General features: G+C 38.7%; 2 protein-coding genes across 2 annotated transcripts in view; both read right to left on the reverse strand.

Annotated features, from left to right (window-relative positions):
• Positions 1-27,948, reverse strand: part of LOC307127021 (uncharacterized protein) — a 369,345-nt gene that overhangs the window by 215,861 nt on the left and 125,536 nt on the right. The gene's annotated exons all lie outside the window — the stretch shown is intronic.
• Positions 8,622-27,369, reverse strand: LOC307127016 (uncharacterized protein). The gene is made up of 3 exons (XM_079817945.1): positions 27,305-27,369; positions 23,263-23,410; positions 8,622-12,481 (listed from the first exon to the last, which is right to left on the reverse strand). The coding sequence occupies exons 2-3, from the start codon at positions 23,345-23,347 to the stop codon at positions 11,247-11,249; spliced, it is 1,320 nt and encodes a 439-aa protein (XP_079674071.1). The 5' UTR covers positions 23,348-23,410; positions 27,305-27,369; the 3' UTR covers positions 8,622-11,246.

Consider the following 27,948-nt stretch of genomic DNA (forward strand, 5'->3'; position numbering starts at 1 on the left):
TCAGTATCTTATGAACGAGTCATGGATGTCAGGAGGGCCCTTGCCCGTGTCATGTCAAGACAGTTTGCAGTTAACCCATTTGCGCTGGATGCTGCGCGCCGAAACATTACATCTACCGACGGTTACTGCGTTGCGCAACTCTGAACCTCCTGCCGGCTGCTGCGTGGCGCAGCATTTTGTGTTTGTCATTCATTTCATGGCGCGTGCAGCATAGAACACACTGTCATTGGTTCAAATACACATGAGGTGGGTCTTGTTGAGTTTCTAAAGACCACGTGACCACCCAAATGTACTGTGGTTCGCTGAAAATCATGTCAATCAATCAGACATACACGTGCATTTGTTTTGGATTTTTCGGAGACGCGAGCTTGAAAATGGCAACGACAGAGGAGGATTTTGACAGCGAGGGGAGTGACATTGAGTTGGAAGATAGTGAGGAGTTTGAGAGGGAGGAGGTGGTAGAGGATGATTATGATGAAAACATGCCGGATGATCCTTTGGATAGAGCACAGGAGTGAAATTTGTGGGACACAGAAGGAGAGGAGGAGGAGGAGGATGGCTTTTACGGATTCCAGGTAGACTGGAGAACTGAGGGTTACCAGCCGCGCAAGGCAAAGCAGTTCACCCGCAAACCGGGGGTGAAACAGCCGATCCCCGTGGATGCTAGCCCCCTGGATGTCTTTTCGCATATTTTTACCGATGAGCTTTGGGACATGTTGGTGACGGAAACTAATCGGTACGCCGAACAGACGCGCGGTCAGACCCCCACCAACTCGAAGTGGAACGCTGTCTCCAAAACGGAGATGAAAACATTTGTCGGTCTGTGTCTCGCCTTCGGTATTTTGAAGCTGCCAGCACGCAGGGATTTCTGGAGGCAGACAAAATGGTTGTACCAGACCAACGTCCCCAAGGCCATGGCAAGGGACCGCTTCGACATGATCTGGAGGTAATGATTTGTGTTTTGTTCTCTTTTTATAATGAATAACTAGCATAATAAATAGTAATACAATAATGGCATAATGAATAAATAGCATAATAAATAATAAAATTGTGATGATGGTTGATAATGATAATAAATACAATAATGTTAATATATAAATACTATACTGGCATAATGAATAAATAGCATAATAAATAATAAAATTGTGATGATGGTGTATAATGATATTAATAAATACAATAATGTTAATATATAAATACAATACTGGCATAATGAATAAATAGCATAATAAATAGTAATACAATAATGGCATAATGAATAAATAGCATTATAAATGATATAATTATGGTGATGATGGTTGATAATGATAATAATAAATACAATAATGTTAATATATAAATACAATACCGGCATAATGAATAAATGGCATAATAAATCTGAATACAATAATGGCATAATGAATAAATAGTCATAATTATGGCATAATGAATAAATAACAATAAAAATAAATATACACACATAAATAACATAATACATATAAATAAATATAATGATGGCAGTAAATGTTATGTTATAAATTAATCTTGTCATATGCATTTTCAGATATCTCCATCTCCAAGATAACACGGACCCTGCCGTGAACAAAACAGACAAGCTCTGGAAGATCCGGCAGTGGATGGACCTCCTCCTGGTTAGTTTCAAGGCGCTCTATGAGGTCAATGGCTTTGTGACCGTGGATGAGTCCATGGTGAAGTACAAGGGCCGCCTGGGCTTCCGGCAGTACCTCTCCATGAAGCCGGTGAAGTGGGGAATAAAAGTGTGGGTCATGGCGGAGAGCAAAACAGGCTACGTCACCAATTTTCAGGTGTACACGGGTGCCATTCAGGGTAAGACGGAGAAAGACCTGGCTCACCGGATAGTGTCAGACCTGGTGACCCCTTATTACGGGTCCAACCTGTCCGTATACATGGACAACTTTTACACCAGTGTGAAGTTGATGGTGGACCTCAAGGTCAGAGGGGTGCAAGCTTGTGGAACGGTGCGTGCCAACCGAAAGGACCTCCCCAAGAATAAACAGCTCACAAAGAAGGCTGGGTTGAACAAGCACGAGTTCAATGTGGCGCAGCGGGATGAGTTGACCTTTTGTGTCTTGTATCAGCAACATATGAAAGGAGTCGATCTTCTGGACCAGATGGTGGGCTACTACCAGATCCATCATCGGTCTACGAAGTGGTGGAGAAGGCTGTTCTTTTATTTTGTTACGGTGGCGTGCTACAATGCCTTTGTGGCTGCCAAGTCTGCGGGAGGAGCCAAGTGGAAGTACAGGAGGGGCGGCTACAAGGACTGGCTGGAGGATCTGACCCAGGAGCTGATCGTCCCCGTCACTGCGAGAAGTGCTCCTAATGTGCACCCCACCAGCCCAACTGGAGCTTCTGCTGAGCATGACCTGGTCCAGATCAACAACAAGAGGAAGACCTGCAGGGAGTGTTCTCTGAAGCACTGCGGCACCGACGTGCGTCCTGGGTCAACTCTGATGGGGTGCAGGCAGTGTAACCTTCCTCTGCACCGCGAGTGCTTCATGTACCACGTCGTTCGCCACAAATGATTTGATCTGTGTGTGTGTGTGTGTCAGTCAGTGTGTTTGTCTGTCTGTGTGTGTGTGTGTGTGTGTGTGTGTGTGTGTGTGTGTGTGTGTGTGTGTGTGTGTGTGTGTGTGTGTGTGTGTGTGTGTGTGTGTGTGTGTGTGTGTGTGTGTGTGTGTGTGTGTGTGAGAGGATAATGCTGTTCAAAAGTCAAAGAGGAGAGATCTGAGCCATGGAGCTCAGAGACTAAGACTGTTCCCAGTTCCACCTCAGGACTTTCCCCACCTCTCTCTCATAACAAGATGCCTTATTCAATGTGTTGGCATGTTTAACATTTTATGTATTATATTTTATATATTTGAATTATATATTTTTTCTTCCCCATATGATTTTGGGAATGTTTAGAAAAATGTGTTGTTATGTTAGTGCTAAGGGAGCATGTTTTAATAAAACCTGTGATTCTTACCTTTAAAATGCATTTTATTTCATATTTCTAAGTGCTACAGAGGCTGAGATATTAAGGTTTTGGTAGACGTTGACAATTCTTAGTATTTTTTCAGAAAACCCTCAGGAGATAAGGATATTTATCCTAGAATAACATAGGTTTTTATAGGCGTTTTTAGCAGGCGTTTTAGGAGTAAATGGGTTAAAGGAGTTGTTGTTCCATCAAACATGAAGCAGGGAGTTTTCACTACTGGTGGAGTTGATAATATTGATGATTCTGGTCGATTTAAGCTCCATGGCACTGCTATATCCCTAACCAACCATCTCACTCATGACAACATGGGGGTGGACCCTCCACCTCTAACCCTTGAAGGTTCTGAAGGCACCTTTATCAAGCTTCCAAATGACTTTGCCATTGTGCTGCGGTGTCAAGTCAGTCAATGAAGCCCGGAAGCTTCTTTTCACTCATGGCCTCAAGTCCCTGGATTCAATCCCCCCGACCCAGCATGCCTTATTCCAGCATGGGAAGTGTGCCCTGCACACTGCAGCTTTTGTCTGGAAGCAGTCCCTCTCCAAAACTCCAGAGATTCCAGACCCAAGTGAGTGGGGTTGGGAATGGAATGACAGAACCAAAGTCTGGGTGCTATATTGGACAGATCTGGAAGATGTCAGCAAGGGATGCTCACTCCTCCTCAACTGTGGCTGTGTGGTTGCCTGTAAGGGCAACTGTAAGTGCCAACGAGCTGGACTTCGCTGTACCACATTGTGCAAGTGTGAGGGAGGCTGTACTAATAATGATGAAGAGTGAAACATTTTTTTTTTTTAATAAATACATGATGTTTAAGTATGTATTGTTTTTTTTGTTTGTTATTTGACTAAAATGTAATATTGATCCTTAACATGGTGAGAAGCCTAATATAACTTTTCACTGTGGCATAGTTCTGAAGTTGTGTTCATTTAAATCCTCAACAATGGTCCTTTTGGTCACAACATGTGATTTTTGACACTATAGTAATAGTGACCTGTCCAATCAACAAAGAAAAGCATACCTTGGAGGTAAAAATATGGGTCTAGGGCCCTGAGTAATATTTCAATGTGACTTTTTCAGAGATACTGACAGTTTATTTGAGCTAAATATGACTATGATAATAGATGTAACATGAAAATGGACTTAAAATAAAACAAATATATCAGAATTGGATTCCTTGTATCAAACAAAGTAGAAAAAATGACATTATACAACAATTTAAGACTAAAGGAAGCTGAGATATAACCTTTTCTCTTTTCGGTGTGGGCCAATTTGGATTTTATGGATAACTGCCTCTAGGGGTCACCCCAACTTGTATCCATGGATTTTTGAAAACCTTAGGCCCATACCTAACACCCTGCCAAAAATCAAAATCTTTTCCAGAAGTGCCCAATTTTCATGAATTGCATCCTAGCGACTTATCGCGTGCACATGAGAAACTTATCTGCCTTATAATTTCCTGTTTGCGTACAATTTGACACAGGAAACCTACACATGTGCAAGACGGAATGCACATTTCGATCGTCTATGCCATGTGACAGTGATGTCCCTTGATCGTTTGTGTTTTTTTTAATCATTACTTTATAAGTCTAATTGGGTGAGCAGAAAGCTATGCCATAATCAGAAATAATATATTTTTTTAGCAAAGTAATACTACAACTAAGAAACAAATGTGTACAAAGTTGCACTAGTCAGGATTAGTCTAAAAATGCGTGTTAAACTCACAGCACACAGTGATGAAGCGCAGCATCATGAGCTGCTCGCGTTAACACTGCGCATTGCTTAGCTAGTCTATTTCTTTTCTTAACTAGAAGTTAAAGAAAAGTAGACATTTCAAGCTTTCTATACACATATTTCTCATGTCTGTGAGGCAGTAGCTGCTGAGTTTCATTTATTTATGAGACGCACTCCAGCTGATGTGCTCACTCTATTTGCTTGTTGTTTATTAAATCCAAGCAATTGGCTGACGAAACCTTGATTAAAATTAAGATACAATTTATACAAAACAAAATTCAATTTAAAGAAGGGATTCATACAAAACGAAACTTAAGATTAAACAAAATATAGGCTAATAACAACTAATTTCTGACCCACTCGAATCTTTGCACTTTTCATAATCAGATGAAATTTATAATAGTAGTGATGTGTCGTTCATGAACGATTCGTTCATTTTGAACGAATCTTTAATATGACTCGGGACTACCGAGTTGTCTCAGAGAGTGATTCGTTCATTTTGTGTTGACCGCGCATGCGCATTACGCTGAATCTGTACTGGAAAGAACAAAAATGATTAGTTCATCTTTCGAGTCTCGAGTTCGGGTTTGAGTCTTTCGTTCTTCCTGTCAGTCCCATAGAGTCTATGCTGTCAGTAACGGAAACAGAAAAGATTCGTTCTTTCGAGTTCGGGTTTGAGTCTTTCGTTCTTCCTGTCAGTCCCATAGAGTCTATGCTGTCAGTAACGGAAACAGAAAAGATTCGTTCTTTCGAGTTCGGGTTTGAGTCTCTCGTCCTTCCTGTCAGTCCCATAGAGTCTATGCTGTCAGTAACGGAAACAGAAAAGATTCGTTCTTATGAGTCTTTCGGGTTTGACTTTTGAGTCATTCGTTCTTTTGCCACGTGACTTGTCACCGTATTGAACACTAGTTTACAACCTTTTTACTAACAAGCACGTAGTTATTTTTTTATTTTATTTTTATATATATAATTCTCAGTTAATATCAGACATGTACAAATATGGGAAATATATTGACTATTCAAGTCTAACATCACAAATTGTGACAAATTTTTTGTCCTTGTGTTATTAATGAATAAAAATCAGTTTAAAAATGTTACCTAAACCTTTGTAACATAGCTTATAGGCCTATAGCACCTATACAAAAACATATTACACACACACACATATATATATCTATATATATATATAGATATATATATATATATATATATGTGTGTGTGTGTGTGTGTGTGTGTTTGTGCTATATGATTCAAAATGAGTAATAGTCTAATTGACTTGAATTTGTGATGTTAGACTAGTCAATATATTTCCCATATTTGTTTGTCTGATATTAACTGAGAGTTATATATAAAAAAATAAAATAAAATAACTACGTGCTAAAAGAACGAATGACTCAAACGTCAAACCCAAAAGACTCGTAAGAACTAATCTTTTCTGTTTCCGCTACTGACAGCATAGACTCTATGGGACTGACAGGAAGAACGAAAGACTCAAACCCGAACTCGAAAGAACAAATCTTTTCTGTTTCCGTTACTGACAGCATAGACTCTATGGGACTGACAGGAAGAACGAAAGACTCAAACCCGAACTCGAGACTTGAGACTCGAAAGATGAACTAATCATTCTGTTCCCAGACCTGTGTCACATGGCCCGGCCCAGCCCCAGATCAGAGTCAGACACAGACGAGTTGACAACTAACGTCTCGAGGAGTTCGAAGACACGAGAGGCGGAGAACAAACGTGATAAATATGAAGTTGCAAAAGAAAGACTGTTTTGGATCAGGAGGTGAGGTGAACTAACAGAGTTAGACTGCAATAGCCTGACCCAACAACTAATCAATTAATTAAACGTTTCAGTTTCTTATCATTTGGCTTTGGTTGCAGTACCCTATAGTTTATTTTTATTTAGTTTTACAAATGTAATCAACATTTTCATAAGTACTAGATGGGTTGGGCTATTTAACATGTCATTTTAATTATATTTTTCTGAAATGAACGAAATGACTCGGAAAAAAGATTAGTTCATTTTGCTGAATGAGACTCAAAGATCCGAGTCAGTAAAATGATCCGAACTTCCCACTACTAGTGCCACAGGGGCAATGACAGGTCTTTTTGTCTTCAGACCACACGGTGTCTGTGTGTGTGTACTTCTCAAGCTCTGTTTCTCTGCTAAGAGTAAATTTTGCACAGAAAACATTTTCTCTTATTCCTCTACACTCTGTCTGACAAGTAAAACAAAAATAAAAAATATACAAAACAAAGTGTGTGCCTCTGTGTTCATTTACTACGGCTGAATCGGACACACATCAGCATTGCTTTGTGTGTTTGGGGGAAGAGCATGCCCTTGTGTTTGAGCATGGTGATTGCGAGCATTGTGAATTGTTCACAGTTAAAGTGCTTTGCGTTCACTTTGCTTGTTTCAAAGGGTAGCACCCACAATGCGATCGTGGGGCTCGCGTGTCGAGCTGGCTGAGGAGCGAGAGACAGGTTCGTCACTATCGCTCTCTCTCCAGATCGTGATGTCCTTTTGCCTGACTACCGAAGCATGCCCCGACGCTTCTTCGGCTTGGGCAGAGGATACTGAATCTAGTGTTTTCTGTTGGATGTGAGTTTGACGCCTCTGAGCATTCCTCCTGTGATGGTAAAGAGGGAAACTCGGGGCGGTCGCTCATGCAGGGGCCAGATTACAAAAAACAAGAGACCCCCGAAACACTTAAAGTTAGCCTCTTTGACAAGTTAACTCGTTCATAAATACATCATGTGTCTTTGTGCCCTCGACCCATTCGACTTTTGCGAGTGCGAAGGAACATGGTTATACGGTGCTGCCTCAGATCAGAGAGGGCTATCTCTCCCCAGCGAGCGCATCATCAAAGGATTTGGCATACTGCAAAGCATATTGGTCTGGATGAAAGGCTGTGCTTAAATCTTTCATTTGATCAGTCTGTGTTTACCTGTCTGATTTATATTTGGCTGTATTTAATGCTGATAAATTAAATGATAATACTAATTATTTTTTAAGAAGTTGGATGCTTGTATTAATATGTCTGGCTACATTTAATTCTGATGAATTAGTGAAATAGCCATAACAAAAAAGTGCCTCCGAGTTTTATAGTAAAGTACATTATATATCAATATATTTGAGGATCCGGTCTTGTTCCAATGCAGTGTTTGAAAACGTTGGCTAGTCCAACCAATGGAAACTTGATCTAGGATATGGTGGGTGGGTAGGGATGATATGTAGAGGCCAATCACCCATTGTTTTGCAATTGGAACGGCCTTGGATTGATCGCTCAGATTAACAAGGTCTACTGTTTACCAAGTGCCATAGTATACAAGCTCACAACACTGAAACAGACATTGATGGAAGATCATCATTCATCCACCAGTATCTTATTATTCGTCACTTATTCTATGTAATTATACAAGTATAAGTATGCCACTTATGTGTAATATCATTAGAAATGATGGAAGAGGACGGAAGAGAACACTGCAGAGCATGAAAAGTCATGACAGAAGAATTGTCGCTGAGACGGCTCAATGACTTCTGCTTATATGCTCTCAAATGACGATTGGCAAGACTGAATGATTAATCAATATCTGTTACTTCATTAAGAACCAGAATAAGATATTGAGATAACTTTAATTAATCTAAACACTGTTTTTTCCCAATTTTTGAACTAACTCAACAGGCGTAATATGCATTTATGAAACGACGTACCTGCCTCTATGTAAAAATAAACCGATGTCATATCCTCCCCCCTCAGCATTTTGACCCCCCCCTCAACAAAACTGTGAATTACATAGTAAATATTAATCCATAGCATATTTTCTTTTTTTTTTCATTTATGTAGTTCTTCCACAAGAAATTACCCGGGGGCCTCTGGTTGCGTTGACATGGAATTAACCATTTATGTTTACTTGTACATGCATTCACTACAGATTAAACAAATAATGCAGTGCAATATTCCTTACTTCATTCAGTTTGTCTTTTTATTTATAATTTTGTATTTACACAGCAGAATTTCACTGCAAAACAGAAGGTTTATATATATCTTTTGATTCCATGGTATCAATATATGAAATGGAATATCTATACAGGGAAAATTAGAGGGTGTCTACCGCAACCTCTCACTAAAAGACAATAGATGTGACATCTGAACAACTATAATACTCCATTCTGTTTGAGTATCTGGTATGGGCCACACTCACTGGCCACTTTATTAAGTATACCTTGCTAGTAGGGCTGCAACGACGCGTGTGCGGCACAATATTTACGTTCTAGAATGGAACAGAAGATCTAGAATAATGGCAGCTTCTGCTCCCGGGCATAGTGAAAATGATCATTTATCATATAAAGCCAGACCGCGACATTCAAAAGTGTGGGAGTACTTTAAACAGAAGCCGAATAAAACTCTGTAACGCCGGTTTCACACTGCGCGCGGTGGCAGAGCGGGAGCTGTGCGCGTGGAGAGCGGGAGCTTTCACACTGCCAGTCAGTGTTGCCAAGTCCGCTTTTTTCCGCGGAATTGGGCTACTTCTACACTGTTGCCGCGGGCTGCGTCTCATGTCCGCGGGTTGAATCAAAAAACACACATATTTAACCCCCCGAACGCGATGTTTACCAAAGAACCTCCCCGAAACGCGATTGAGCTTGTTTTGGGCTAGTTTTGAGTAACGAATGGGTGGGTTTTGTTGTGTAAACCTGGCAACCCTGCTGCCAGTGTTCTTCTCCATGGTTCTCTCGCGCAGCTGAACGCGCCACGCGTGTATTGCAACAGACGGTCACATTTTCCTGGGTTCTTCTCCGACCCCAGTACGTCTCGTGCTTTTATTTATTATGGGCTGCATATATCTGCTGTAAATGCGACCTGGTTCCGCTCTGTCCCAAACACATATGCATAATAACTTGTTGTATATAGGTAGTTTACATGATTAAAGTAACATTAAAGTTAAGATATGCCTCTAGCTTTAATCATTTAAATGTGTCTTTGAAGTTTGGGCAAAAACTTCTGGCAGCTTTAGTCGTTGTTTATGCACATGTATCTTCAAAATAGACGACTAGTTATACATTAACACTATGCTGAAAGCTCCTGTATGTGAACCTTTTGCAGATAAATACAAGTGCATTTTCGTTTACTATTGACAAAAATCAATAAGTAAATCATACTCAACTACTATAGTAAACAACTTTTCCTAATTAGGCCTACTCTGTATACATTTTATGATGAATAGTATCATTATATATTATGTTTAAAAAGCTTCTTGTGTTCATATATTTCATTATAAAATGGCATACTATGTATACTACCCTTCCTGAAATATAATTAATATTGTCATCATTCATTGATTTCATGTTAAAATAATATACAAATTCACTACCCTCTTTGAAATACAATAATCAGTAAAAAAGAATAATAAGATTAATCTGGAAAAATAATCGTTAGATTAGTCGACTAATCGAAAAAATAATCGTTAGATTAGTCGACAGAAAAAATAATCGTTAGTTGCAGCTCTACTTGCTAGTATCGGGTTGAACCCCCTTTTGCCTTCAAAACTGCCTTAATTCATTCAACAAGGTGCTGGAAATATTCCTCAGAGATTTTGGTCCATACTGTTGCAGATTTGTTGGCTGCACATTCATGATGCGAATCTCCTTTTTCCACCACATCCCAAAGATGCTCTATTGGTTTGAGATCTGTTGACTGTGGAGGCCATTTGAGTACAATGAAGTCATGTTCAAGAAACCATTTTAAAATTATTTGAGCTTTGTGACATGATGCGTTCTCCTGCTGGATGTAGCAATCATAAGATGGGTGCTACCAATGCTCAATTGGTACTAAGGGGCCCAAAGAGTGCCAAGAAAATATCCCCCATACCATCACACCACCACCAACAGTCTGAATCGTTCATACAAGGCAAGATGGATCCATACTTTCATGTTGTTTACACCAAATCAAACTTGACCCTACAATCTGAATGGCACAGTAGAAATTAGCCTCATTAAACTAGGCATCCTTTTTACAATCTTTTATTGTCCAATGTTGGTGAGCCCATGCAAATTGTTGCCTCAGTTTCTTATTCTTAGCTGAAAGGAGTTGCTCTCTGTGTGATCTTCAACTGCTGTTGCCCATCTGCTTCAAGGTTCAAGTGTTGTGTGTTCAGAGATGCTTCTTCTGTCGACCTTGGTTGAAACGAGTGGTTGGAGTTACTGTTGCCTTTCTATGAGCTCGAACCAGTCTTGCCATTCTCCTCTGACATCAAGACATTTTCAAGCACAGAACTGCCGCTCACTTGCTATTTTATCCATTTATCCATCTTCCCCATTCTGATGCTCAGTTTGAACTTTGTCTTGACCATGCCTAAATGTGGAGTTGCTGCCACGTGATTGGATGATTAGATATTTGTGTTAACAAGTTGTGGAACAGGTGTACCTAATAAAGTGGCCAGTGAGTATATAAAGGTCATGTGAACAGTCTTACCCCAAATAAACAGAGCAGAAAATCGATTTGTCCCACATTCATTTGCGGCGTGAGCGTAGCCTTAATTTTACACAGATACGCGTTTTCTGGTGCCATTTTAAATTGCAGAGCCTTTTAAAACTCTTTCCACACAAAGAACACGAATAGGGTCTCAAATCTGTGTGACTTTTCAGGTGTATCTTTAAGTGTAATGGCAAAAGAAATTTTTTATTACACTGATCACAATGAAATTTCTTTCCTCCAGAGCGAGTTTGCAAATGACGTTTCATGACTCTTTGGTACGAGAAACTTTTCTCACGCTGAAGACATGTGAAAGGCCTCTTTCCAGTGTGAAGTCTCATGTGAGTTTGAAGCTTTTCTTCAATTGTAAAACTCTTTCCACAGTGATGGCACATGAAAGGCTTCTCTCCATTGTGAGTTATTACATGATTCTTAAGACGCTTCATGTCTCTGAAACTACTCCCGCACTGATGACATATAAAACAGTTCACTTTGGAGTGAATCCTCATGTGCTGATTAAGGTTCTCTCTACATCTGAAACTTTTTCCACACTGAGCACACGGGAACGGCTTCTCTCCAGTGTGAACTCTCATGTGGGTCTCAAGGGTCACTTTGCGTGTGAAACTCTTTCCACACTGACCACATACGAACGGCTTTTCTCCAGTGTGAATGTGCATGTGATACCTAAGGCCCAGTTCCCGTGTGAAGCTCTTCTCGCAGAGTCTGCAGGTATAAGGTTTCTCTCCGGTGTGAATCCTCATGTGCTTTTTAAGGTTTCCATTTTGAGTGAAACTCTTTCCACACTGTTTGCAGGTAAAAGAGCTCTCTCCAGTGTGAATTCTCATGTGAACTTTAAGGTTTCCCTTTTCACTGAAACTCTTTCCACACTGTTGGCAATTGAAAGAGCTCTCTCCAGTGTGAATTCTCATGTGGTTTGTAAGGTTTCCTTTTTGAGTGAAACTCTTTCCACATTGTTTACAGGAGTAAGGCTTCTCTCCAGTGTGAATTCTCGTGTGAACGTTAAGGTTTCCTTTTTCATTGAAACTCTTTCCACAATGTTTGCAGGCGTAAGGCTTCTCTCCAGTGTGAACTCTCATGTGGACTTTAAGATTTCCACGCTGATCAAAACTCTTTTCACACTGTTGGCAGGTGAAAAACTTTTTCTTTCCAGTCTTTTTAGCTCGGTTTCGTGAGGTCTTTCCAATCCGTGTAGATTTTTTTCCAGTCATGAAATCATGTTTCTCATGTTTCTCCTCTTTCAGCGCCATCTGGTCTAAAGTGAAAAAAACAAAGTTGACACCAATTTAGTGGCACAAAGAAAAAGGAATAAATATTTAACAAAAACCATTAAAGCATCAAAATTATAAATTCTAAAATATATTTTCGTGGGTTAAAAATGGTCTTTGGTGGTGGTGGACAAACGCGGTAATCCACACACACAGTACAAAGTACCTTACCCACGTAAACTGCGAGCCCAGTACTGACAATAAATCCAAAATAAATGCAAAGAAACAGTGTGCAATATTACATTATCCTATTTATACATGAAATAAATTATTGTCAGGACAGATCATAAAACAAGGTGCTTAGAACTATTTACAGCTTTCCTGTAGCTCAAACAGTAGAGCATGGCACTAGCAACGCCAAGGTCATGGGTTGGCTTTGGATAAAAGCGTCTGCCAAATGCATAAATGTAAATTTATATGGAAAAAGTCACAGAGACTGATTTGAAAAGTCAGGAATAAAATTAAAGTAACATTTCATAGAAAAAGTTGCTTAGTTCTGTTTGTATACACTTTCAAATTATGATTTGAGAAACCCTGCATTACATTTTCATAAGGTATTTTCATACAAGGTTTATATATTAGTTAAAAAAAAAAATAACCTGCAATATGCCCTTTAAGGAGAAAATACTCAGCAATGGTGTTTAAATTGCACATGGTTTGTCTAAAAGCATATTAAAAACAACACAGACATATAAACAACATTTAAAACTTGATTTTCAAAAATCAGAATTTGAAAGGATATTGAGATACCTTTAATACCTCTTGAGGTTACAGGCACACCAACTTTTTGGGATGATGAAAATTACATCACACGGTCAGTGTGGACAGCCATAGTATACTTTGGGCTTTAGGCCCTGTTTACACCTGGTATTAAGATGCGTTTTGGTCGATTGGATCACAAGTAGACGAGGAAGACACATAGGCTACCAGTTAACACCTAGTGTTTTAGGCCACATTTACACATAGCCGGGTATTTAGAGAAACTAATATTTCCCCCGATCCGTTTTCAAAAATAACCGTGCACACAACATCGTTTTCAAAAAAGTTGACGTTTACATCAACCCGCATTAATATGCCGTCGAGTGCCATCATAACTATGCAGAATCCGGCAGTGTAGGGAGAAGGATAAAGCCATGCAAGCCAATCAGAATCCTCAAAATCGACAACAACAAATAGCACAAGCGACTTCCTGTTCCTTTCAAAACAACAGACATGGCGCGAGGTTCGTTTGTGCTCCTCGATATAGTACAGCAGTTGTGTTTGCAAATGCAAACAGGCCAAAAGCGTTTGCGCAAAAGTAAAAATGAGTACCACCTTAACTGCATCCATGATCAAACAAACTCTAAACATAGGGCGCTCACATGACGTAAGCATTTTCTGGCGCATAATGTGACGTTTGAGAACCTAAAACCCTGTTTCTCCCAGTTGACACGGCAACACATAACGGGCGTTTTTAGAAATAATCGTTTTCTGGGATAAAAACTGCGTTTTCGTGTAAATGACAGGCCAAAACGCAGGGAAATATCTGCGTTTTCCCATCGTGTAGACAGGGCCTTAATCTGTCTCTTTTGTCCACTTTTTTTTTCTTCTCAATATTACGTTACTCCCTTACTAAATATTGTGTTACTTAGTTACTTTTTAAGAAATGTAATGTTACGTTACTTTTTCTCATCTGGGGTCCGTTCTTCTTGCGATGTCAGTCAATACATGGGAAAACAAAGTAACTTGCATTACTTATTTGAAAAAGTAACTCGGCTATGTGTTGTAAAATTTTGAAAGTAATGCATTACTTTATTAGTTACTTGAAAAAGTACTTTTGATTACGAAACTCAAGTTACTTGTAATGCATTACCCCAACACTGGCTGTGAGTGCGTGTTAAAGGGGTGGTAAACCACGATTTCACTATTCTAACTTTAGCTAGCGTGTAATGTTGCTGCTTGAGCATAAACAACATCTGCAAAGTTACAACGTTCAAAGTTTAAAGCAAAGGGAGATATTTGCTTTTAAAGAAATCAGTTTCTAAGAACTACAGCAAACGGCCAGTAGGCGACTACACACATTCCTCCAGGGTTGGTGACATCAACAGGCTCAATATTTACATAAACCCCTCCTCCGAGAATATTAAATAAGGGGGGGTGAGGCCATTTTGTATCGCGGCGCTGTTGTGGTATAGTTAGGCTGGAGTGTTGTTGCCGCGATGCAGAGGAAACGCTGTTATTTCCATCCGGATTGCAGGTCTGGGGTACTTGCTCTGTTCAGCCTTCCTTGGGACGGGGGTGCGTTGCAGAGCGTTTAACATACAGCATGTTATATGCACGTGTGTTTGAGTCAGCGGGGAATCAGGCGCGCGCAGGGCTCCCTGCAGCACATCTAACAGAGGAAAACATCCACCGTCTTCGCGATTTCAATGCCAGATTTGCACAACGTCAGCTGCGTGAAAAAAACACTGCCGGTGCGTGGATGCATGACGCGCGCGCTGCACATTTCACGGAGGACAACACAAACTTCCACAAACTTCGCGAGTTCAATACAGGATATGCACAACGGCTTGTCCTGAAAGCTGGATTTACAAACAGAAGCTGTTTACGGGCCACAACCTGTAAGTCTGATTTATTTTTCATCGATGTGTTTTCCTGTAATAGGTTGTAGCAAGGAAGTAAACAGATGACAACGCTGTTCTGCAAACCAGTCTGTTAAATGCTCATTCATACTTAACGTTATCTGACGAACACCTAACATTACAAACACTAACGTTAAAATCTCATCAGCGAACCTGGCATTAGTGTAAATGATTCTTTGATTAGAGCTTTTATGTATTGTTTATCTACAGGCATGCTAAACATGGTTCTGTGTGTGATTTGGCTAACTTACTAGTTAAAGCCAGTGCTTAGTGTTCGTTTTGGGTTAGTTCTTGCGACAGATATTTGGCTATAATCGTTCTAAAAATACAAAAGTTAAAGTGCCATTCAGTAGCGATCACTATAGATCCGCAGTCTTTACTCTTGAGGACTGAACAGGTTCTGCTCGATCATCTTCACTAAAATGTTCTGGGTCTGATTCGGGCTCAGATGGTTTTATTGACGCCGTTGTTTCTAATACTGACCAAAGCAAGCACAGCCTCCGGTAAGGGGCGTGACGTTTCCGACATACGTGCACTAGGCGTTTAGCGAATCACAACACACTGGGCCAGCTAACCAATCAGAGCCCACTGCGTATTTTTGAGGGACTGGCTTCATACAACCCGGAAAGCATCAGACCGTTTTACAAGGAGGGACAGAGCAGTGTAGAATAAAGGTCAAATATATGAAAAATAAGGCAAATTTTTTTTAAACGAAGCATGAACACGTTACAGTGCACCCCACAAACACAGTCAAGCCTTCAAAAGAATGTGTTTTACCACCCCTTTAAAAATCAGGAACGGTAAGAGAACAGTGCTTGGTTTTGTTTTTCGTCTTCAAACCTAACTTGGGTCCTTAACCGACAAAGTTTAAATCCCATCAGGTTAGCGCACTTCCCTTTTTGCATTGGGTCAGGAGGTGGAGAGTAGGCAGACTTTTGTGGCTGTTCAACGCTTTCAACCACAAGCGTTTACACTACAAAAGCACTGGAAGTGGTCGAAAGTGGACAAGCTCAAAACATTTTAGACCCCGTTTAGACCTGTATTTAGCATCATACACTTGTGATCCAATTGACCAAATCTTAATACCTTTGGCCTTGTTGTACAAAGCTGGTTTCAGTTGCTACCCAGGTAAGTTTGAGATTAGTTTGAGCAAACTCTGTTTTTTCGGCTCAAGAAGTTGGATCGGTGTTCATTGTCATGGTAACTTGCACTACTCTGCCAACCTGCTCGGGAGCAGGTTTTATTCTGGGTTAGAGATTGCAAACCCAAAATGGACCAACCACCTGTGAGTAGGGGTACAAACGGGATGAAAACTTCCTGGGAAATTTTCCAGCAACTTTCCAAAAACTTCTGTAAATTTCCATTAAAAATCCTGGAAACTTTGCAACCCTAAAGTAAACCCTGAGTAAAGTGACATGCATCAGATGCAGTAAAGCCACTTCCCCTGTATCTCTCACTCCAAATTAAAGCAGTTTAGAGTGAAAAAACCTTAGAGACAAAATTGCTCATCTTTTGCTGCTAATTATTTATATATGAATTATAATTACTTTTAATTAATAATATATTCATATAATTACTATATTCATTGGCACATAATATTAAACTTTGCTTTTAAATGAAATTAATTTGAACTCTTTGTGAACCTATAATTATTAGGCATATTTCTTTGATTCAGATCATGTAATGATATAGGCCTAGTCAGATATTTTCTTTCAGCTGCTGTCTTAAACTTTAGGTACCACAGAAGTGTTTATTCCTGCCTTGTAAACGTGTTTAATTTCATGATAATTTTCAAAACGATCTGTCTTCAGAAGAGAAGTGAATCAAACTGACGCTTTCCATGTTATGTGTGATTGGCTGTTTGCCGCACGTCACACTTTCAGGTGCACGTGCTTCAGAGTTAATCACAAACTCTGAATCAAACCGGAGTTGACAGAACATTTATACAGAGCTTTGTGAGATCGGATTTATAGAGTTTGTTCAGTTAGCTTTATGCAACAGGCCATGTTTCTTTGTTCCTCTTAATTATTTACTATTTTTGCTTGTGCTTTGTGAAGCTAGATAGTTAGTAAAACATTATTAACATACAATTGTTTATTACATTTTTAATTTTAACCACTTTAACTCTGCGGACCCACCGGTGGGTCCAATTTTGCATCATCATAATCATTTAAAAAAATCTCTAAGTTGTGCATCACAAACATAAATATATTTGGTATTGTTTGAAAGCTTAGAACCTCAGCTTTCAGGAAAACCCAATCACTTTAGCATTTATGTTACATAGAAGAAGATAATAAGGTCTAAATTCGACCCCCCCTTGAAAAAATGGTATGAGCGATATTAAATTTAATATTTATATCACAAACTCACCAAAAATAGACAAGTCATATATCAAATGAAAGCTCTCACTCTCTATTTCACCGATCCAACAATTTACAGTAACATTATTATCAAAAGATTTACGAAAACTGAATCGATTCTTTTGAACAAGCAAACACGAGTCATATTCCTGCTCGGATCACTTACTCCGTGTGGAGCTACTAGCCACAAACGCTAGATCAGCTCGTTCCTTAGGTTGTTTTCTTCAAAATGAGAGTATTTTCACATGTCTGTGAGCATGCATGGCCAAATGACACTGTAATATGTCACCGATGTCCAGATCAAAACATGCGATGCAGATAAATACTTTCAGTGGATCATCTCTATCAGGCGCGATGTCTGATGACGTCATCACGTATTGCGTCATACGTCAAAAAAGCTGAGCTTTTTAGTGATCGATAGACATGTCGATCATGATTGTAGACCGATCAGAGCCCGAGATCTCCCTTCCCAAAGTTTAGGAGGCGGGTCGTCTTCATGATTTTCCAGCGGCTGGCAGCAATCATTGCAGAAGAGTTTGGCGTGGTTAGTGATATTGGTTTTTCGATTTATTGCGTGGTTTTTAGGATTGATTGGAGTGTTTGTTTTTGAACAATGGCTTCAAGAAAGTTTTTTGTCGGTGTGGAGGCTGTTTTGGCAGAGCTTGATCGCGAGAGCGATACTGAAACTTGCAGTGATGGAAGTTTTGACTCTGTCAGACAAGCAGCGTACAATGCGGGCGAAGATCCTGAATTTGAGTAAGTACACATTTCGAACTTCTAAACGTTGTATTTGTGTATTTCATGAACAAATGCATGCAACAATACACAATATGCATGCAACAGACATCGAGAAATATTATAACCCATGCATGCACGCGATGATTCAGAATGCATGGGTGATTTAGTTAGCACATGCAGATTTTTTTTTTAGTGTGTCGTGTGTTTGTGCATGAGTATTTGAGGATTTTTTTCACCTAAAAACATATGCATGCATTGCATAAGTACCCATTTCGAACTTATAAACATTGTATTTGTGTATTTCATGAACAAATGCATGCAACAATACAAAATATGCATGCAACAGACATCGAGAAATATTATAACCCATGCACGCGCTAATTCAGAATAGCATGTTTTGCTAACCAAGCACGTGCTGATTTTTTTGTGTGTGTCGCATACATGTTTGTGCATGAGTATTTGAGCATTTTTTTCACCTAAAAACATATGCATGAAATGATAAAATAAGCTTGGGAGCTTTTGCAAGCTTTTTGTGCTGTTTTGCACCAACATGTGCCAAAATAATTTGATATGCATATTTTTAGTTTTGCACGCGTTTGTTCATCACTTGCATTGATGCATGTGTGTATGTCAAAAGCAAATGCTCCCAAGCTTATTTGAACTATGGCATGCATATGTGCAGCTTTTATTTACATTTGTTTTGTAATGTATACATAAAATGCATTCTACATGTTTCTGTTGCATTCATATTTGAATGCACATTTATTTGTGTATCTTATGTGGATATGCAAATTATATTCTTGTATCCGTTATGTGCATATGTGAATTATTTTTGTGCATGTAATATCAGCATGCATTTCTAAATAGCAATGTGGATTTATAAATTTGTTTTGTTTTGCAGTCTGGACAGTGAGGAAGAGTGGCAGCCAGATTTGCCATGCACCAGCAGCAAGGAGGTTGTTTCCCCACCTCACACCTCCAAGACCCCAACATCCTCTGTTGGTGATTCTGTGAGGCCACAAAGAGCTGGAACTGCCAGCAAGCAAACCAGAGGGAGGTCTCATGTACAGGGGACAAAAAGGTCAGCAAGTGCGATGTCTGAGGATGATGGCACAGAAAGGTGGAATGACTGCAGTGTGGAGGATGAGGTTCCAGCGCTACCAAATTTCCTCCCAAAAAGAAACCCAGGAGCGCAGCTTGTAATGGACAGGATCTATTCCCCTCTGCAGCTCTTTCAGCTCTTCTTTACAGGCTCTGTGGTGGAAACCATTGTGAAAAACACCAACACCTTTGCACAAATGCGGGCGGAGGCTGGAAAACGTTTCCTTTGGTTGCCTTTGAATGCACACGAACTGTATCAGTACATTGCACTTGTCATCTACATGGGGCTCCTCTGTGCAAAAAACATCGTTGATTACTGGTCTGGTAAAGAAATTTTTCGCCTACCATTCCCAAAATCGGTCATGTCAAGGTCCAGATTTCAGGCCATTTCTTGGAACCTGCACCTCAGCAATCCTGAGGATGATCGAGACAACTCAAGAAAAGTGGGAACTGAAGCCTACGACAGACTTCAGAAGATCAAGCCCCTGTACAATGACATCGTCTTGGCATGCAAAACCTATTTCCATCCAGACAGACAGCAAGCAGTGGATGAGAGGATGGTGGCTTCAAGGGCGCGAATCAGCATCAAGCAGTACATAAAAGAGAAGCCGACCAAGTGGGGCTACAAACTCTTCGTGCTGGCTGATTCTGCCTGTGGTTACACGTGGAACTTCTTCGTTTATGAAGGCAAATCTTCCCTGGCCACTGGAAAAGGGCTCAGTTATGATTCTGTAATGCAGCTTCTGGATCTGTCACTTCTCGGCAAAGGCTACCAGCTTTTTATGGACAATTTCTATACGAGCCTATGCCTTTTTACGGACTTGCTTGCCAAGAAGACTCTGGCGTGTGGCACTATACGGACCAACCGGCGGGGCTTCCACAAAACCAAGGCGAATGACATCAGCCGCAGAGCCCAAAGGGGAACCATTCGATGGCTCCGAGATGGGAAGCTTCTCTTTGTAAAGTGGATGGACACAAGAGAGGTGACTGTGTTCAACAATGCACAAGGCATATGACGGTGATGAGGTCCTCAGGCGTGTCAAGAGTCCCGAAGGTGTATGGGAAAGGCACAGTGTCCCGATTCCAGCAGCAGTGAAAGACTACAATAAACACATGGGAGGTGTGGATCTGTCGGATGCCCTCATCGGGTACTATAATGTCCTTCACAAAACGAAGAAATGGTACAAGACTTTTTTTTTTTCATTTTGTTGACATTGCAGTAGTAAACTCTTTCATTCTGCACCAGCACCACTGCAAATCCCAGAACAAAAGTCCTCTCAGCCAGAAGGAATTTAGGGAGAGGCTTGTGTCTGAGCTGGCTACACAATCCAGCACCTCAGATACCCCGGAGCCGTCCACATCGCATGCCCCGGAGCCGTCCACATCTGCCACAGCAGCAGGTGAGCAATGTTGTCCGGAGTACTTTGGGTCAGATGCCGCAAGTGGGAGGAGAATTTGTGCTTTGTACAAACTTTCAGGCCTCAAAGTAAAGACTCTATTGTACTGTACAAAGTGCAATGTACCATTGTGCTTGGTGCCATCTAGAAACTGTTTTAGAAAATGGCACACTGATGGACACTCGTCTGGATAATGTGCAGTTCCATCAACTATTGCAATATTTCAACGTTTGCAAAAAACAAAAACTACATGTTATGCTTTTTTCTTTTTCTTCTATAGTAACTTGTTGACTTTTTATAGTTACTATGTGCTGTATATAGTTATTTTATATCTTAGATTTGTATATTGTGTTTTTGCACTGTTTTTTGCACATTTTTCTCTAAAACATTTAATTTATTTTCTTGGAGTTTATCTTTATGTATAATAAAATACAAGAACTGCTACTTTCTGCTACTTTTCATTATTTTGTTAATATATTACATGACATGGGTTAAGTTAGGTGATAAAGTGTTTATTCTCTTGTCAAATGTAACATGGTAAAAATAGTATTTTACAGGTAATAAGCCTGTTTTTGCACTTTGAATAATTTGGGTTTATGGAGTAAACGTGGAGACTTCAGAGAAGACATTGCCTTTCTTCAATTAAAGCTAAATAACTTTTGTTAAGATGATGATAGAAAGATAATTCTTTTTTTGTCTATTCACTGCCACCTAGATGATTCAAAAGAAACCTTCCGCAGGGAAATACACCAAACGGGTCCTAAATTACAGACTCTCAAATAAAAACTTTTTTTTTTAAATTAATCAATATCTGACTTTTTATCCTTGTTTATCATAGAATTGTGAATAAATAAAATAAAATGTATAACATTATCCACCACTGGGTTAAAATTTAGAGTGTTTTCTGTAAAATTAGACCATTTTTATCCATTTACTCCAATGTATGTGGGTGGGACGCTCTTTTACATTCAGGAAAGCCCAATTCTTTTAACAATCAAAAATGGAGACTGTAAAAGTAGACTTGGAGACGCTAGTGACTCCTTTCAGTTAAATCTCAATAACTTTTGTTAAGAAGATGATAGAAAGATAATTCTTTTTTTGTCTATTCACTGCCACCTAGATGATTCAAAAGAAACCTTCCGCAGGAACATACACCAAACGGGTCCTAAATTACAGACTCAAATAAAAACTTATTTAAAAAAAAAAAATCAATCAAAATCTGACTTGTTATCCTTGTTTATCATAAAATTTTGAATAAATACAATAAATATATATGCAATATTCCACCACTGTGTTAAAATTTAGAGTGTTTCCTGTAAAATGAGACCATTTTTATCCATTTACTCCAATGTATGTGGGTAGGACGCTCTTTTAAATTCAGGTATGCTCTATTGTTTCAGAAATAAAAAATGTACACCGTAAAAGTAGACTTGGAGACACCAGTGACTCCTTTCAGATAAATCTCGATAACTTTTTTTTAGAAGGTGATATCAAGAAAAATCTTTTTTCCCCTGTTTACTGCCACCTAGTGGAATCAAAAGAAAGTTTCTAAAGGGACAATTTTTATATATATATATATATATATATATATATATATATATATATATATATAAAATATTAATTAAAAACAGTATCAAAAAATGACTTTTTATATGTGTTTATCATAAAATTGTGAATTTATACAATATAATATATGCAATATTCCACCACCATGTTAAAATTCAGAGTGTTTTCTGTAAAATGAGACCATTTTTATCCATTTACTCCAATGTATGTGGGAAGGGCACTCTTTTAAATTCAGATATGCCAAATCCTCTAAAAAATTCAAAATATGCTGCAGAGTTTAAGTGGTTAAAAAGTTTTAAAGTTGGTAACCTAATTAATTTATAATAAAAAAAGTCCTGAGGTGCCTAGAGATTCCCACTCCTACTGCCCAAGAGGCGACCCACTAGACATCAAATAAAACTGCTTTAAATAGGACACTCATAAGACATTCTTAAAAAATATTACGGGTGTAACGATATCCTAATGTCACTATTCGATACATATGATACTGAACTCACGATACAATATTATTGCGATACACCAAGACATATGGTAAAAGGTTAAATAAATGTACTGTTGATTTAAAATGCTAAATGTGATATTACATTGTGGGTGGAAATGAATAGGCTTGGACTTGGTGCTGGTCACACAATGCACTGGACAGTGGTGACACCACAATAAAAATATGCATGATTCTGAAGCTGAAAATAAATAATTATTTTAGATGAATATTCTTGCACTCTGTCATTGACTAGATATATTTAAAAATAAATGTAGGCCACTTTTTACTGGTAACATGACCTACACATATTCCCCCATTGCAATATTATACATTATATTCAACATTTTATAGTAGCAACTATTTCCAATACATATTGTCACCATCCATGATACATATTGTTGCATATTTGTATTGCGATATATTGTGACACCTAAAAAATATCATTAATTTCTGTAGACTTCAACATTTTAAATGACTGAGTTCAGCTTTGATAATGAAACCAACCTATTTGTTCCTCAGCATCTTCTTGTTTCACACTGTATACTTCTTCAATCTTCATTTCTTCACTCTCCTCTTTAATCAACGCCATCTTGTTTGTCACGTGGATCTCAGTAGCTTCACCAAGAGATTTTCGGTGTGTTTGGACACTGTCCTGTTTAAGAAGAGAATAATTAACAGAAAGAAAAGACAAATCCAAATTAAATCTCTAGTATCTCCATCAGCTCCCTAGTTCAGTAGTCAGTGGACTAGTGATGTCTGGTTCATTATCGAATCGTTCTTTTTAGTGAACCGGTCGAACCAGTTCCCCAAATCGGACGGAATCGTTCTAAACAGTTCAAGTATCAAGTCAGCGCTGATCCACAAGTTACTAAAGTTGCTCACTTTCTGACATGAGTGACAGTCCCTCCAACAAGAAATAGACTAATATCCTTAAATATATGTTACTCTAGTAACTCCAACAGTTCACTGAACTGAGACATGTTGTGCTGAGAGAACTGATGAGAACTCACGAGCAGATGATACGGAGCGTGTAGGCCTACTACTGAACATACAGCGGTTCTCGAGTTAACAGTTCTCGAATCGGAACGAACCGTTTCTTTCGGACACGTTCGATACTGAGAACCAATGAGCTGAACATGCGTGTCATTTGTTCAGAGGGACAAAATGTAGGTTTCAAGTGTATAAAATTAAAGTTTAAAAGGTCCCGTTTTTCGTGTTTTTTTTTAAGCTTTGATTGTGTTTACAGTGTGCAATATAACGTGTTCATGTTTCATGTGTAAAAAAAAAAGTATTTTTCACACAATTTACTTATCTGTATACTGCTGTTTTCACTGTCCTCAAAACGGCCTGAGAATTTCCTCGTTCTATGAAGTCCCTCCTTCAGAAATACGTAACGAGTTCTGATTGTGCCAGCGGTTCCCGTGTTGTGATTCGACAGCAGCTTAGCGCACGTTGCCCGGAAAGGTCACACCTCTTACCATAACGGGGAGATGAACGCGCTCAAACTACAGCCCCTGAAGGCCAAACAAAGGTGATTTGACTCCGGGATGAAAATAACAGCGTCTGAATGACATGGCGACAAACGCAACCGAACCGAACCGAGCGCCACTTCCTTTTCTCCACGAGGGAGCAACAAGACCACGGCCCCTTTTTCGCATATTCTTGTGGGCGGAGGTTAGTCAACAAACTATTCTACTGACGTCATTAAAGCAGGATGTACAGGGATGTAGTCCAAACCGGCCGTTCGCTGTAGGCTTTGAAAGGGAACTTCTGTCAAATAAAATATCTCGCTTGGCATTGAACTTTGAGCTTTATAATTTAACAGGTATTATTTATGCTCTAACAGCAACATTACACACTAACTAAAGTTTGAAAAATGGGATCACGAAGAACAGGACCTTTAAAACATGCACTGTTTTGTTTTGACCAGCAGGTGCAGTGATTCCTTTTGCTAAGCCTTTAGTCGACTAAGGATTTCAAATAGCTCCATTTCTCCCATTACTACTTTCCAGTACCCGAAATAAGCCTATCAAGGTCTGCGTGGTCACATCAGGCTCCGATAGTAGCATAATCGAATTTCAGCCTGCATTATTGCCAATGGATGATGGCTAATTTTGACAAGAAAATTTTACTTTGTTGAACTTGACAAAAATAATAATTATTTCAAACTGTTTATTTAACCCTACCATTGGTGTAATTGGTGGTTGCAGGTGTTGTTACAGTCCTGAGATAAATTAAAGATTTGAGAGTTATTGTTGTGGCATATTTATTTATGATTTGATTGATTAATCTCCAATCTTGTCTAAAATATAATGCTAAACAGTTATTGCACACAAACAAACCCCAGAGGATATGACTCATTTAAGAGAATCAAACCAGTTATTTGTAAATAAAAGACTTTAGGCTGGAAATATTCACATATTGAATAACTTTAATAAGTTCTCAATACTTGATGATTGTAACAAAGCGCATGAAAGCAATGCGAACATTATTATGGTTTAATTTGTAGTCTCTCTTCTTAAAACATAGTGAAAGCGATAATGTAAAGATAGTCTGTAGCATGCCACAGGTCACAATTATTGCCAGATATCAAACTTCACCTAACTATTAAATCAGTCTACAGTTTACAGAAAACATTTTGTTTACTTACCATGGCTTAACTCTACCGTTGTTGTCACAATGTTGGCACTAGCCTGCGGCTAACTACTACCACCGTTTGTAACACTTCACTCTTTTTACCGTGGCTTAATTTCATAGCACCAGATAATGGACTAGTAGCTTAGGTTTGCTACAGAGGGCATGTATTTATAAGGCACATATAAAACACAGACAATGACTAGAAATGTACCAATTTATATTGTTTGTGCAAGGTTAAATGAATTTGCAAAAGCATCGTTAGCCAACTATGGTCGCAACTCGCAAGTTCTGTCGTTATCAACATAATTCACTGAGTCGGTGTCTCCCAAAACCATAGTTCCAACGATCATTCGCAAACAGCATCGCAAAATGTTGTGTGGTTGGAATGGCTGCTCTCAACCTGTGGTTAGAAGCATAGCTTCTTGTTTGCATGAAACATGGACTTAAATCCTTATCTTGAGCAAAATAAGCAAGCTGACATTCAGTACGATCATATATTTTATTTAGAATACATACATGTCATTTATTAGTTAGTTTGTCAAAAGATTTAAAGCACCTTTTTTTGAAGAGTTCACATGTAGGCTACGTACGTGCCCTAGTAAGAACGAGCTTATGGTTGAATCTGGAAATACAGCAAAATAACTTAATTACTTAATTAAATAAGAGAATTATTCCACAGATACCATGTCTATAATTTATAGCAAAAAATCTAGCATGAATTCGATCTCAAACTCATTGATTAAAGTAGTTATTACTCCATCACCTGTGTGACATCATTAACACACCCCAGCCCATTTAATAGCTTGCAGCCACAGATGTCGTAACATTTTATTTTAACGGATGAGATCCTGCAGGAATCCTGAAAAACTTGACTCCATAACTGGTAAGATTTTCACAGTTAACGATGCAAGTAGGCATTTTTTCTTGACGAGAAATTCTCTGGTTAACACACAAGTCAATGGGATGTAATGAACTTTCTGACTCCGACACGCGCACTGCAAACTTTCCTGTGACGTGAACCATTAAGGGGTCTATAACCTAATTCTAATGCTTTTTAATGTGATTTGTCGGTGTTCGTTTTAATTATTAATTAAATAAAAAGGTGATCACACTCTTAAGAATTGCTCATGTACAGTAGCTTGTGTGCTGCAAATCATAACATATGTGCCAGAATATCATTATACCATTTTCTGTTTTTATTGTACTAAGTAATGATTGTAAACTAAGGTTGATGACGTGTTAAGATCAGGAATGCTAATCTTAGTTTATTGAGTGTCATGGTTATTACAAATTTAAGCTATCTATATTTTCATACGAATAATTTATAACGTTTTTTTTTTTTTTTTAAACACATAAATGTTCTACCGCTGTAACTGGAAACGTTTTTATTGAATCCATTAAGGATTAACTAAATTTGTTTTGGACTGTACCTGTATCTTTTTGTTGCTATAAAAATATAGAAAGAAGACTGACTGCCAGTGTCTGAGTATTTGGTTTGTATCTGCTGATTTTCTCCCGTTTATCTCACAGATGGTCAATTATAAAGCGCTATTTTGATGTTGCGGTTGAAATACCGAGCTGTGTTGTGACCCAGAGGCGCAAAAGAAAAGGCTTAAATGTTGTGTTTGAAGTCAGAAAAGGCCCTTTTCACAACGAAAACCTTTGTTCACCTCTTATGTACATTAAATGATATCACATTAGGGACGTCTCGACAGTTATTAGGAAAATTACACGCATCTTTTTGTTACTTGCGTTTGCACGCAACAAAATAACGCTAATACATGTTAGATACAGCATTACAATGTTATGTTGGATAATTATCCTTTCATTTTACAGCGCTTTAAAAACTTTATCGTTTTGTGAACGGTTTATATCAAATTGAAACACTTTAAATGCTTAAATCACAAACCTTTCTTCAGCCGAAACACATCAGACACAGGAGGCGCAGGCATATGACGTAGTCTTCTTCTGCGTTGGATTAACTGGCGAGTTGCAAACCGACTAGAAGTTGCAGAGCGCCACCTAATGTGCTGGAGTGTGACAAAAAGGAAGAGTTTCTGTTTCAAACCATTGTTTCTTGACCTGTGCATTTTTCAAATAATTTAATTCACGGTAGCAGATGATACAGCATTTTTTTTTTAAAGATACAATTAAAATTCGCTCGTGAGTGTCTTAATGAGTTCTATTTAGTATCAGGGTTATCACTAAATATTAAAAATGTGAATTATTTGCATTAAAAGAAAGACCCAGTAACTTGTCAGAAGTATGACAAATACTTTAATTGGAATACTTTCCAATTAAAGACCATCTTTCTCATTTAGGAATTAAAATATGCAAAGACCAAAAAGAAAGAATAGATCTTAATTACACCCCATTAATTACTAATAATCATAAAAAAATAAAAAAAAAATAAAAAAAAACATGGCTAATGAGAGACTTATCTTTAAATGGGAGGGTTTTATTATCAAAATCTGAAGGGTTGTCTAGACTAATTTACACTACAATGGCAATAGATGTTCCAAACAATCATTAATGATTAGATAAATTAAATGA

This window comes from Gobio gobio (genome assembly GCF_949357685.1).
Source record: "Gobio gobio genome assembly, chromosome: 5".
NCBI lineage: Eukaryota > Metazoa > Chordata > Actinopteri > Cypriniformes > Gobionidae > Gobio > Gobio gobio.

What these genes read in the sequence shown, in the direction of transcription:
- LOC307127016 (XM_079817945.1), bottom strand. Translation starts at nt 23,347, where the DNA reads ATGGCGTTGATTAAAGAGGAGAGTGAAGAAATGAAGATTGAAGAAGTA. An exon ending in AGATGCTGAGGAACAAATAG is followed by an intron (nt 12,482 to 23,262) that starts GTTGGTTTCATT and finishes TTTTCACTTTAG; the next exon opens with ACCAGATGGCGCTGAAAGAG.